The sequence below is a fragment of the Condylura cristata genome, unplaced genomic scaffold (assembly GCF_000260355.1).
Source record: "Condylura cristata isolate star-nosed mole 26May11 unplaced genomic scaffold, ConCri1.0 scaffold00002, whole genome shotgun sequence".
NCBI classification, from domain to species: domain Eukaryota; kingdom Metazoa; phylum Chordata; class Mammalia; order Eulipotyphla; family Talpidae; genus Condylura; species Condylura cristata.
The window spans coordinates 54,670,343-54,683,914 of record NW_004567103.1 but is presented as its reverse complement, the minus strand read 5'-3'; the positions used below and the strand labels follow the sequence as shown (position 1 = coordinate 54,683,914).

General features: G+C 32.8%; 1 protein-coding gene across 1 annotated transcript in view; it reads right to left on the bottom strand.

Moving 5' to 3' along the window:
• BAZ2B (bromodomain adjacent to zinc finger domain, 2B) overlaps positions 1–13,572 on the bottom strand; it is a 217,253-nt gene that overhangs the window by 66,787 nt on the left and 136,894 nt on the right. The window contains exons 7-13 of the mRNA XM_012727386.1: positions 12,352–12,549; positions 11,669–12,064; positions 6,989–7,595; positions 5,153–5,446; positions 3,906–3,966; positions 2,847–2,955; positions 2,490–2,591 (exon numbers count right to left, since the gene is read on the bottom strand). Of these exons, the coding sequence (XP_012582840.1) occupies positions 2,490–2,591; positions 2,847–2,955; positions 3,906–3,966; positions 5,153–5,446; positions 6,989–7,595; positions 11,669–12,064; positions 12,352–12,549 (1,767 nt within the window). The remainder of the gene's footprint in view (positions 1–2,489; positions 2,592–2,846; positions 2,956–3,905; positions 3,967–5,152; positions 5,447–6,988; positions 7,596–11,668; positions 12,065–12,351; positions 12,550–13,572) is intronic.

Below are 13,572 nucleotides of genomic sequence, written 5' to 3'. Positions count from 1 at the left end.
TGGATCTGAAAATATTTTGCTTGCCTGCAAAACCCAAAATAAATATGCAAAGTTTGAAAAACTGCAGCATTACGTTTAAAATCATTATTTTCAATCTCCATGAATTTTAAAAACTGAGTGCTTAGCTTTATTGAATCACAAGGGGCAGATGTACTTATTTTTAAAAGTTACTTGTTTTTCACATATCTGTATTAACAGCAAATTTTAGAAGACAGGAAATGTGCAGGAAGGAATGCAGGGGGAAAAGAATCCACTAATCACCAACCATTTAAAAAATTAAAATTTGACATCTATATTTCCTCTCATTCTTTCAATATGTAAAAGTTGTTTTCCAATAGATATACTGTCATCAAACCATTTATACAATATGTACAAAGGCAGACATGTGAACATCACCGCATGTTAACAGTGCTGTGTCCCAAACAATGTTTTTTATCTTCTATAAAATTTAGGTCAATAAAAATTATTACACATAATATTCACACTCCCAAAACCAAAATTATTTTATAGATGTTCTAATTAAGTACATGCTTATACATGTTAATCATGTAACATATGGTAACATATAGGGTTCCACAACCCATATGCATCTGATGTTAATCAACTACACATATTTTAGATTACTACTTACCTTTAATTATTGTTCTATAAAGGTGTCCAGAAGTGAATCCAACTTACTAATTTCTTTTAAACTGAGAGAAATGTTCTTAAATTGATAATATGTCCCCCTATTAATCTGCTTAAATGTTATTAATTTAACAGGCTCTGCATCATCATATGTGTTTGATTGGAATAAATCTCTCAACAAGACAGTATATATTTGGAAAACCCTGATTATGATTTTAATAAAAAGTGAATGGATGTCAAAGAACATTCTGCTTTGCCTAATGATGCTTTATAGATTAAGTATAATTATCACTGATGCAAAACTAAAATAATCTTTTATGTACTGAATAGCAATTAATTTTCCTCTCAGAACAAAATCTATTGATTTTAAATGCTTAACAAACTCTGGCATTCATAAGGCAAACTAGAATATGATAATAGGAACTAAAAGGTTGAAAAAACAGAAGAATTTTTAAATAAAATATTTATTGCCTTCTAGTGTATTTTACATCTAAACAACTAATCCATACAGATGGAATATGTAAAAACCACTATCACTAAAATTCTGAGAATCAGGTGCCTGAGTTAGTGTTAAATATTTCTTAGAGTTTAAAAATGAAAAGTTGAAAAATCCTATACTGTGTTTCAATAAAGAAGTTATATCTTACAGTCTAGAATTTTATATTACCAATAACAAGACAAATGTATCTGGATATAACTTGCTCCTGAAAAAGTCACTGACAAAAGGAAAATAAGCTATACAACAAATGTAAAATAACACTGTCAGAAACCTTGAGATTTAGTTATGTCTTTGCCTTGTTTGGGCTGTGCAAAAAGTCTCAACGTTTGCATGGGAACCTCTTTCCAGGAAGTCTGTAAGGGAGGCTTTTCCTGTTTCTATAAAATAAGAGGGTAAGATTGAATGGAAAGGACTGCCTACTCATAATAGAAAATATAGAAATATATTTATAAAATATAAAGAGAAAAAGTTCAATCAAGAAAGAAAATTTCAACTTCAGCTGGCTCGGTATGTTTGCTTTTTGAAACATTTTCACGTGTGCGTATTTATTATTGGCTCTATTTTGTAGACAAATTGTGGGAAACACCATTATTTTGTGCCAAAATCACAAAACTATTTTGTGAAATAACAAGAATCTAGGTTTCTTCATTTCTTTCCTAGGCCCTCTTCCTATGGAGTTGATAAATTTAAAGAGAATAATAAGCATATGTAGCTGAATCCCAGTAAGGAAGAATGGCAAAATATTAAAGGAAATACACAAGAAATTAGGTCTCTGGTTGGTTCTTTGTGCTGCTTCAGGAGGATGTGTACTTACCCACAAGCACAAGCTTGTGAACTGTGTTATGTTCAGAAGTGTGTATAATGAGCTTAAATTTTCAATTTCTAAAAAAAAAGCAGAAATTTTACTAACCTAATTTTACTAACCTCCCACATCAAAATTTCCAAATTTGTGAAAGTGGATTATATTGTATGGCACATTCAAATGGACAAGCTCCATCCTCCCTACACCCCAAAAAACCCTAAGATTTTTTTATTAAAATTAATTTTAAAAACTGATTATCTTTCTGACAATGTTTCGTATATAGTATATGAATGTTTAGATAATTTTATACTGTAAAATTACTGACAGAATAAACAGGAAATGTTTAGCTAAAAATTATGAAATAAGACATTTATTAGGTCAAAGCTCCTTGTTACTGAAACAATAGATTAAGGTCTTTGGATTCTGTTTACCACAAAGTTTTAAGTACAGCTATATGAATTAACTAACAAAAGGCAATGCTACAGAGTGGAGTGAAATTTACTTCATTTGTTTATGGTACTACTTTTTGGTTCAAAACTGTACTTTTTAAAAAGTGGATACCTGCGGTCCATCTCTGGCTTCATAGAAGTCACCCACTCTTATTTTTGCACTGAAGCTGAAATTGTCCCTTGAGATATCCATTATTCCATTTCTGCTGAGATACTGAAAAAATCACATATTTTTCCACTTCAGGTTTTAATAATTACAACCCAGCTTTGATGTATAGCTATCTTTAGGACACTAATGTTTTGCATAGTCTAACAAGGGGTTTACAGAAGATCAATTTAGGTTAACTACAGTAGTCCCACAGAAGGGAATATTTTGTATCAAGGAACTTTATCAGAAAGGCTGCACACTTTTTTTGATAAGCATGCATAATAGACACCAAATACATGTTTTTTGGTGAAAAGTATGTACCTTGATTACTTCGGGGTACTGTCTAAGTTTCTTCCCACATGGAGCATAATATGCTACTTCTCCTTGAAGGCGCCCTCCAAAGTTTCTTATTCTTGTCTCTCTCTGCCAGCTACACATAACAGAAATGAAAGTTATACTTAATTTTAATAAGGGTTTTAAAAATAAAAATAAAAGTTTTTCAGTATTCATGCTCTTTAGAAAACATAAAATGTACAAAGAAAACAAATATAAACCCCCATTCATATAATTCACATACATTTACTATTCAACTTACTTGGATTTTTAGCTAAGTAATTCGATTAAAAATTGAAGACAGGCCCTCCCTGGTGGCACAATGGGTTAAAGCACAGCACTACAAAGCTATCCACAGCCACTGCACATGATTTTAATCCCAGGCTACAAAAGTGACCCAAAGTGTGGCAGACCTCTCTTGACCCGCCCGCTGCTCCCCTCATCAGTGTGCTTCATTGATCTGCTTTTTCTGCTCCTCACTCTGTTTCAGGTGAATCCTCTCACCCCTTGCACCTCTGACCTGTACCCCAGTTCTTAAATGCATGAATAATTAAATCTTTTTTTTAATTGAAGACAATTTACAAATAATAGATGCCATTAATTTTTTTTTAAAAAAACTTACAACTGGTATTACTGTGGACACTCAGACTATAATATGGATCAAGATATAATGATTTTTTTTCTTAAGTCTGAAATCTTTAAGTAAACCTGGCTCTCTGCTCTATGATGCTCATGTATTTCGAGTGTGAAATTTCATAATTCCAATCAAGCTATTCTAGTCAGACTCTGTTTAAGTCACTTAAATTTGCCATAGTGGCTTTCACTGCCATGTAATCCTATCTTTACAAAACCTTCAAATATTTTTTCTTCTGCCTTTTACCAAATGATTTGCTCTTATATTTATTCATTTATATCACCACCTAACATTATGACCCCCATCTGAGTCTGCCATACCTACCTATAACAGCCTGAATTTCAATTCTCAGCTACATCAGACATACATAATAAAGGAGGAAAAGGCTAAAAGAGAAATCTTATTTTGCATACCCATATTCCAAAGGAATGCGTAGTTCACGTTCATCTGTTACTCTTCTTCTTTTGGAAGTGCCTTCAAGAAAATTCAACTAGTTAACATAAAAGGTTATTTTATATATGATAACTTTTATAGTTTTAAAACTTTTCTTTAAGAAGTATGTTTTAATGATTTGGATTATTGAGTGTGTTACTGTAGTTTGTACATTATTTTAGACAGTTTTCAACAAACCACACTGTATAAAGTAGGCATTTTTATTCTTTTGCCTACATGTCAGAATATTAGTCATACTCCTTACAGAAAACATAACCCAATGTAAAAATATGTAGTTTTCCTTTCACTTAATATAACAGAAATGGCTAAACAAGTAGGAGGGAGATAGCAGATCAAATTCCAGACTATTTTAGTTTTCTGTAAAGATGCTACTAATATGCTCAAAATTTCAACAAATGGCTAATATATTAGAAATGTATAGCAAATCCATATATAATTATGTAGAAAAAATACAACTTCCATGCTCATATAAATCTATGGTCAAAAACACTATTAGGTATTTTAATTTATCTAAAGTACAAAGGAAAATGATTATATGTAAATATTTTCTATTTACAACAATTAATTTTCTCTATCACAAATACATACAGCTTAAATTAGCAGTATATCACACTACCTTAAATTAGTAAGGAAAACCATTGAAAACAAAATTGGAAATTTCCAAGAAGTTAAATAAGCAAAACAACATATCTTACTATACATCTCTTTCTTCACCATTGAAATGAAAATAGAGAATAGTTTTGGAACATTAATGGAACTTTTCATGAACACCTCTACATATATAGGTTTATATAGGTCAAATAGAAAATAAGACATGGCATGCTAATGGAATGTTACTCACTATTACAAAAGCCATTGGCTGTGTGTTGGGCAGATATGCAATTATATCCTAGGTAATCAAGCGAACTCAATATTAAAGTACAATCAAGTCCAACTGTCAGTCAAACTCTAAGTTCTATAAGTACAAACTGAACATAAACGGAAAGTGTTCAAAATCAAAAGCTGTCATCAGTCAGGTTCTTGAATTGGAAGTGCAGAGAGTAAAAATGGTATTGGGTCATAGCCTTTGAAAATATAAGCTGACTTTTCTTAGTCAACCTAAAATCTAACTGTAGCACTTGATTCCAATGAGATCATCCCCAGAACACTGCATAAATATTCTTGGTTTGACTTCTATTTTACAACAATAAAAACAAAGTGTAGGTACCAGAGTGTGGACTTGAAGTAAGTGTGGAAGAAGGTGTGCCAAGAAAAGCAGGTGACTGGGATTCTGAACATAAGGCAGCAGGAGCAGAGCCTGGGGCTTTTGCTATGTGGAGGTTACGAGGTGTTGAGTGAGCTGTGAGACTGATGGAAGGGCTTTTGACAGAGGAAGTTGTTTTATTCATTTTCATTGAAGTTTTCTCTCCTTCAGTATCACTATCTGATTCATCTTGGTCTTTATCATCATCATCATCTTCTTCTGATCCTTCTGTATCTGATTCTGAATTACTATCTGATTCTGGGAAGTAAAAGAAGCATTTGTATATTATAACTATATAATAACCAACAAGTTGCAGTTTGTTTCTACATGGAATAGTTCAGGAATCACCATCTGTGACTGAGAAATCAAATGAGCAACAGTTCCTGAAGATTAAGTGTAAAAGTTACTATCTTACAAGTTTTTTTGAGTATAATGTATGCAGTCTTTAAATCCTCAAAATTATTCACTGAAAGTATCCATTTTACTCAACACTTAAATGGTAAAATAATTCTTCTCATATGACATTACTCACATGATGAGTTTTGTTCAATGGCTTCAAAATTATTTATAGCTTTTTAATCTATACAACTTAATGGAAAAACTAAGTACAGAGCAGATAGAATTGATTATTTAAATTAACAGATTTCAATGGCTTGTATTTGATTGTATTTCTTTTTTGGTATAGATCTATATCAGACTTCTCATGCTTCACAAAATACTATGATTTCAGGAATAGTGGTGTAGGATAATTTAGTGATTTAGTAACTTAAATTTGTTGTCACTATGTAATCCTATTAATGATTCCATTCCTAAAGATATGCAAAATCCATTCCCAGATTAAACTGGCAAACATAAAACTGATACTTGGACTGTATCTTAATGATTCTCAGGACAAGGTTTTGTGGAATTGTGTTTTGTATACTATCTGCCACAATGAACTGCATTGTAAAAATTAGTCTCTGAAAGTTATTAATATTGATAATTCTTCATGTTTCATGAAAAATTGTATTTAAGGATATACCAGGGAAAAAATATCATCGGGGAAAAAAAACTGTTCTGACCATAAGCTAGTTTGGTGTTACCTTACAGACATTTTAAGTGATGTAACTGACTATATTTTCCTCTTCATATTGGCTGCTAGAAAATTTACAAGTAGATTTGTGAATAACCAGTAACAAATGCAAATTTGTTTATAATATGCATTTTATCTTTATGTTTAGAATTTAATCTAGCTTATATTCAGGTTTTCAAACTTCTATGGAACAAAGAGAAGAGTTAAGGGGAAGAAAAAACAAAACGTTAAAAAAAAACAACCCAAACTATAAAGTGAACACAATAAATTCAGTGAGTATTCTGCATGGTGTTTAATAAATTTGGTGTTACTTATGGATTTAGGCTATTGATAATTTTTAAATGGCTGTGACTACAATTTTGCCTTTGTTCAAAATATCAAGTGACACATTTTAACAAGGAGCAGAAAGAGATGAATATAAAAAAGAATAAGTGGTCCTAAATTAATGAAAATTAAGCAAATTTGTGAACTTACACATTTTACATCATTTATGTTCATTTTGAAGTTTTTATTTGTTTAATACATTGACTAACAAAGCTAAGTACTTAACTTAGGGTTTCCAATTTTAATTACTTATATAATTTACCAGCTCACTATAGAAAGACACATAGCTGTGTTAAGCACAGTGAATGAAAATGATTATAATTCTGTGAATTAAAAACCTCTTGAAAATGTGTGGGTTCAAAAAACATCTAAAGAAATACTTTAAATTTGAAATGGAAAATAACCTGATTGGCTGTCATCAGATTCATCATCATCATCATCTTCCTCATCTTCTTCCTCATCATCTTCCTCTTCATCCTCATTTGAATCTTCAGAATCTTTACTACTGGGAATATCTGAATCTGTTCCTCTAAACTGCTCAACTAAAGATTTTGCAGGATGAGAGTGATGTTGTGTTTTTACTGTGTTTATATTATTGCTAACTGCTTTTTCCTTCCCTTGACTATGCAAGACAGGTGAGGCAGAGGGCATTACAGCTGTCTGACTGCCAGTGGTTCTTCTCCCACTTGTACTCAAATTGACAGGGGAAGAAAACGGGGTGCTACTCGCAGTAGCAATGTTTTCGTTAATCTTACTTTGCATTTTAGTTTTGGTAGTAAGTGCTAGAGGAGCTTCTTGAATGACACTTTGAATAACTCCATTTGGTTGGTGATTACCTAAAAGTGCATTTGTCAAGAATGGATTAGGGTGGTTGTTTTCTAATGTTTGTTTTGGATGTGCTGGTGAACTAGAGGTTGCTTTTGGATTTGACAAAGCTGCAATAACCTTCTTCAAGCTCTTAGATGACTCCTGTTTCTTTAACTGCGCGGGGAATGTCTGCTTATATTGTTCCTGTTGAAACACAAGTTAAAAAAAATAACAATAGTCCATAAGAATAAAGATTACTTTTACTTGCCTTTAATATCTGACAGCAGCTACTCATTTACAAATTTAAATTGTGATATACAAATGTTATAAAAGTAGTAGCAGTGATGTGGTAACTAGCTGTTAATAATATACATCAGTGGTCAAAAGTGTCAGTGCCTCCTTCACCACTGCCAACTTTTTAAATATAAATATTTTAATTTATAAACCATTAAACAATGAAATCTATAACCATAAAATAAAAACAAAACATATGACTACCACAAAGTTCTTAAAAAGAATAAGACTGAATTTCATCTAATTAAAAAATACATAAATTAAACTGAAGCACAGTAACTGAAATATGCTAGGTTAATAATAATAAAGCTGAATTTCAGAAGGTAAAATTCTGTAATATTAAAATCACTGCCTTGAAATTAAAATTGATGCAGTAAATACAGAAGCCAGGTTAGCAATTAAATCAGCAAAGATTTGTGGTGGGCATTTCACAAATACAAAGGCAGATAGAATGATTTATGAAATAGTTTTAAAGGACAGGTACTAATAAGCAGTAAACAATTCATATATAAACTTCTTTATTTTATTTGCCATCTAACAGTTTAGAAAATTAAGTTAATTATTCAAAATATTATTCATACCTAAGGCAATGAATACCTCATAAGCAGAAAGTGCTGTTATTATTTATTCAGTGAATAAAATATGGAAAATTATACTGTTATTGTATTTATCTTTAGAGAATATTATAGTGAACTTTTTATGTAAAATACCTTAATAAATTGATTATACTCAATACTTACATAGATGTGTTGCATATTAAATATACAATGTACTTAATACCCACTATTTCACAGATATTGACTTAATTTTGGGCAGCAAAATTTAGTGTATTTTTTTCTTAGAACATAATTATGTCATATAATCGTTTTGTACTGTAATACACAAGATCAAAATAGTTATGAAACAAAAAACTTTTCTTTCTGTTTCATATTTTCTATTTCAGTTTCTGAAACTGCTCTCTATAATTCTAGAGACTCACCAGTCATATATTGGTACCTGAAGCTTTAGTAAGATTAGCCGAAGATTACTGATTTTTTTTCTAAAGATTTATTTATTTTTGCATACAGAACTAGGGTACAGACCAGAGGTGCAGGGGCAGTGAGAGGATTCACCAGTGACAGAGTGGGGAGCAGATAAGGCCCACTGACAGGTACACTGCTGAGGGGAGTAGTGGGCGGGTCAGGAGAGATCTGCCCCGTAGAGGGGATCACCTCTAGGGCAGGCAGGGATCGAACTCATGCAGAAGTGGCTTTTGATTCTAAGTGCTGTGCTTTAACCCATTATGCCACCAGAGAGGGCCCGTTTACTGATTTTTTATCCCTGAACTTATATCAGTTACTCTTTCATAGCAAACATGTCACCTTTCTGATAACAGAGGTTGTAAATAAAAAGTAGTAGGGGAGAAAATTGAGATTTGTGTAGTAGCAATTATCTTGTTGAAGTACTCACTTGGATAACAGGACTATGGAAGCAGTTAGGTTCAAAGCATTCTCTACTTAAAAAAAGTCTTCTTGTCCCAGCCCCAACCAGTCTTTGCAGAAAAGAAACAAAAAATACTTCTTTGCAGAAAACAAAAAGTTCGCTCCTGGTTTATACAACTAATGAGTATATTGTGAGTTGAGTTAAATATCTAAATTGTATTGAGAATGGAAGGAATTGATGATAAAATAACACTCAAAATCATATAATAATGAAGAAGGCAAATAACAGAGCAAGGAAGATGAACAAGCTGAGACTATCATAAAAAAATAAAGCAAATTCCATATGGAAGACTGTCATGTAAAGAAATAGAGTTGACATAAGACAGTATTTATAAAACACTCTTTAATTGAAAACTAAGTACCAAGAAAAAGTAGATACTTATTTAAGATTGAGTTCTAATGTGAATAGTTATTCAAATAAAATATCTCCCATTAACTATGATAATCATTTTATGTCATCTTAAACATGGGTTTTTATGATCTTGGTTTACAACACTTCTGTTCTTGTTATGTGATGCTAGTGAGTGACATTAGCTCTATCTGCCCTAGTTTCTATACAGCACATAATAAGGATTACATGAGATTATGTAGTTACATAGATTTCACAATGATTTTTAATTCATAGTCATATACAGTGCTTTAAGTAAGAAACATTTAAGAAACTAAAAAAAAAAAATTAAGAAATCTTTTATGGGGCCCTTCCTGGTGGTGCAGAGTTCAAGTGTAGCACTGTGAAGCTATCCACAGCCACTGTGGCATGGGGTCGATCCCCCAACAGGGAGGTGACCCACATGGCACAGACAAACCTCTCCTGTCTTGCTCACTGTTCCCCTTAGCAGTATATTTCAATCTGCCTGGTCTGTTCCCCATTCTTTCTGTGGTGAATTCTCTCATCCCTCTACCCCAGTTTTGTATGCCTAAACAAATAAATCTTTTAAAAAAATGAAATCTTTTATGATACATATAGTTTTGATGAGGCTCTGTAAACTCACTTCTCTTAAAGTTATATGTACAATAATGAAAAATTAAAACCACCCAAACTGTATACTTTTTAATCTTCTTGATTTACTCATTAATAGATGGCAGTAATATTTTCTTATGACTGAGCAGTGTATCCTAAGTTATCATATGCTTGGTATTATACATTTAGTCATATCATTTAGATCAGGATTTCTCTAATCTGGCTGCATAGGAACCACCTAGGAACCTTTCATATGCTTTTCATCTCCCCACAAGAGATCCTGAGTTAATTGTTCTAAGGAGTTATTGTTGTTTTTTTCTTGAAATATTTATATATTTATGCATACAGAACTGGGGTCCAAGCCAGAGGTGCAGGGGCAGTGAGAAGATTACCAGAGACAGAGTGGGGAGCAGAACAGGCCGATTGACAAAGTACACTGTTGAGGGGAGCAGCAGGTGGGTCAGGAGAGATTTGCTCTGCCATGTGGATCACCTCCGGGGCTGGGGATTGAACTCATGCCCAAGTGGCTTTAGCTTCTTAGTGCTGTGCTTTAACCCACTGCACCACCAGGGAGGGCCTGGTGGTATTATTTTTTAAAGTTTCTTTGACCCTGCTATTAAATTCTTCACAGAACAGTAAGAGTCAATGAATAAAGACTGTGACTTTTATGAGAAAGGCAGCACATGGTAGTGGTTAAGAAAAAGCCTCTAGTTTCCCACTTCCTGGGTTTGTATTAATAGTTGCACTAACTTGCAGTGTGATTTTGGGAAGGTTATTTATATTTCAAGAACCTTAATCTGTTCATTTGTAAGCAGGGATAATAGTACTAGAAGCATATATAGATATTAGTGTCCAATGAAAGAATGTACAGGACCTCTGAAAGGTAATTAACATTAGGATGCTAATGATAATTTTTATAACCACAAAAGAGGATGCATGTCCACACACAGTATTTTTTCCACTGTTGTAAAATAGGCTAATTTGATTACTAGAATTCTACTGGACATACAAACTTAAATTACATTGTTATATAAAAGCAGCAGCAAAAAGACAAATTCTCTGATGAATGGTTTTGATGTTTATGTAAATAAAAGTTACTAAAATATTTTGTATTTCATATATTATGAATGGCAAAATAAATTATTAGAAAGGATTGTTACACTTAACAATTATATATAGGACTATAAAGGTAAACTACCTGAGTCCATTTCGTTAACAAAGAAGAAAACATGACATTGACTTTAAACAAGAGTATTTGTGAAGTTTGTCTAGTCAAACATATTTCTCCCCTTACTGCTAAATCAATAAAACCTAAGAAAAAATAAAACATTTTGTTGTCAAAATTACATTAAGCATATCTATCTACCAATATTATCTGTATATATAAAGACAAAATCAGACAATTAGTTGTCTGATGTGTATATTCTATTTCTGGTGACAAAGAGTATAAAAATAAGATTTTAATTCACTTGCATATTTTTAGACTATACATAAGCTCTTTTACTACTAATAAAATTCTTCTGTAATTATATGTAACTCACCCGTTTGGATCGCAATTCACTTGTCAAAGTACTAGATTCTTCAGAGGTATTTTTATTCCCTGCTTTAAGAACTTCAGGAGAAGGAACTATGAGTTTCATGTAAGTTTCCTTTTTGGCTTGATTTACCAAAGATAAAGGTTTCACATTTGACACCAATCCCGTAGACTGTATTACACTTGTGTGTTTGTTCACAGATTCCTCCTTTGCCTGAGAGCTTTGGAAAATAAATGGAAGCTGCTGTGACAAAACCTGAGGCTGCTTCTGCTGGGATTGGAATGATGAGTGAGTCTGGGATTCAGACACTAGAGGTAATGGCTGGTGTATTCTTTTTTCCTGGGCTTTTTCAGTTGTTTTCTGTCCCTCTGCTTTTGGGTCTGAAATACTATGTAATAGCACCTGTAAATAAAAATAAAGACAGCTTCTTAACACTTATTAAAACAAAGTTTGCCAAACAGTAAAAAATAAAGAAAAACAGGGTGCATTACAAAGTTCTTAGTGACTTCTGATACATAAAGTTCACTTAAAAAAGCACCAAATGCCCCTATAATATTATTTTTCCATTTTCTTCTTCATGAAAAGAACTAAAGGCAACACTTAACTTCAATTTCACAGATTTATGAGTCGTGATTAACCAGTCAATTTCCAACTATGAGTAATGTACAGAAATTGCTAAGATACTATACCTGGTTGTTACTTTTATGTTGTGCTTCACTATCTGATTCAGAATCATCATCTTCACTTTCTTCAACACTTTGATCTTCTTCATCTTCCTCAAGGTCATCTGAATCACTACTACTAATTCCTTCACTTGAGGTGTCAGATGATGTGCCTGAATCACTGTCACTGTTGCTAGAACTTTCCATAGTTTTCTTCCTTGGTTTCTGTACAAAAACAAGATTTTTGAGCAAGTCTTTACTTTGAGGGGGGAAAAAAACAAGTTTCACTTTAAAAAAAAAGCTTTTAAATGATATTTTTTATCTCAAAATGTCATTGTAGCATTAAAAAAAATAGATCATACTGTAAGGGTAATTAGTCCACAAAGTGATCAAAATAATCTGGCAGTAAACTGAAAAAAAAAAAGTACAATCTCTGTCATGTACACAAAATTGGAAGCATAAATATATATTCAGATCTGATCATATGACTGTAAAACTTCAAAATGTACAACAGATTAAAAAGAGCATTTAAAAAATAATAGTGCTAATTACAAGGTTTATGTATATGGAAGTTTTTATATAGGTTTTTTTTGGGGGGGGGTTCAGTATATATTTACTAAACTTGTCATTCACAATAACTTAACATAGTCCATTGGTGATACGGTGGTAAAAAAATGCACGCTTACTGAAAATAAGGAGCTTTCTTTATTATAAAAGAAAGGAGCGGCCCTCCCTGGTGGCGCAGCGGGTTAAAGCACTGCACTGAGAAGCTAAAGCCACTTCCGCATGAGTTCGATTCCCGCCTGCCCCGGAGGTGACCACATGGCGTGGCAGACCTCTCCTGACCCGCCCGCTGCTCCCTTCAGCAGTGTACTTCATCGATCTGCCTGTTCTGCTCCCCACTGTCTCTGGTGAATCCTCTCACCGCCCCTGAGCCTCTGGCCTGTACCCCAGTTCTGTATGTACAAATAAATAAATCTTAAAAAAAAAAAAAAAAAGAAAGGAGCTTTTCTTTATTATTAGAAAAGGTTGAAACAACTTCTTCTGTCTATGTTTTGAGAGGTATACTACCACTAAGTAGGAAGAATGTTTACATGACAAAGCAAGAGATCAGATTTGGGAAAACAGAACAAGGATCATTAGGGAAACAACGGGGAGAAGTGACCCAGTTGTTCTCTTGCCCACACCCATGAGGAGTGGTATATTAGGATACCTTAGGTTAAATTCTGAGTAGACTAGATAAATTAT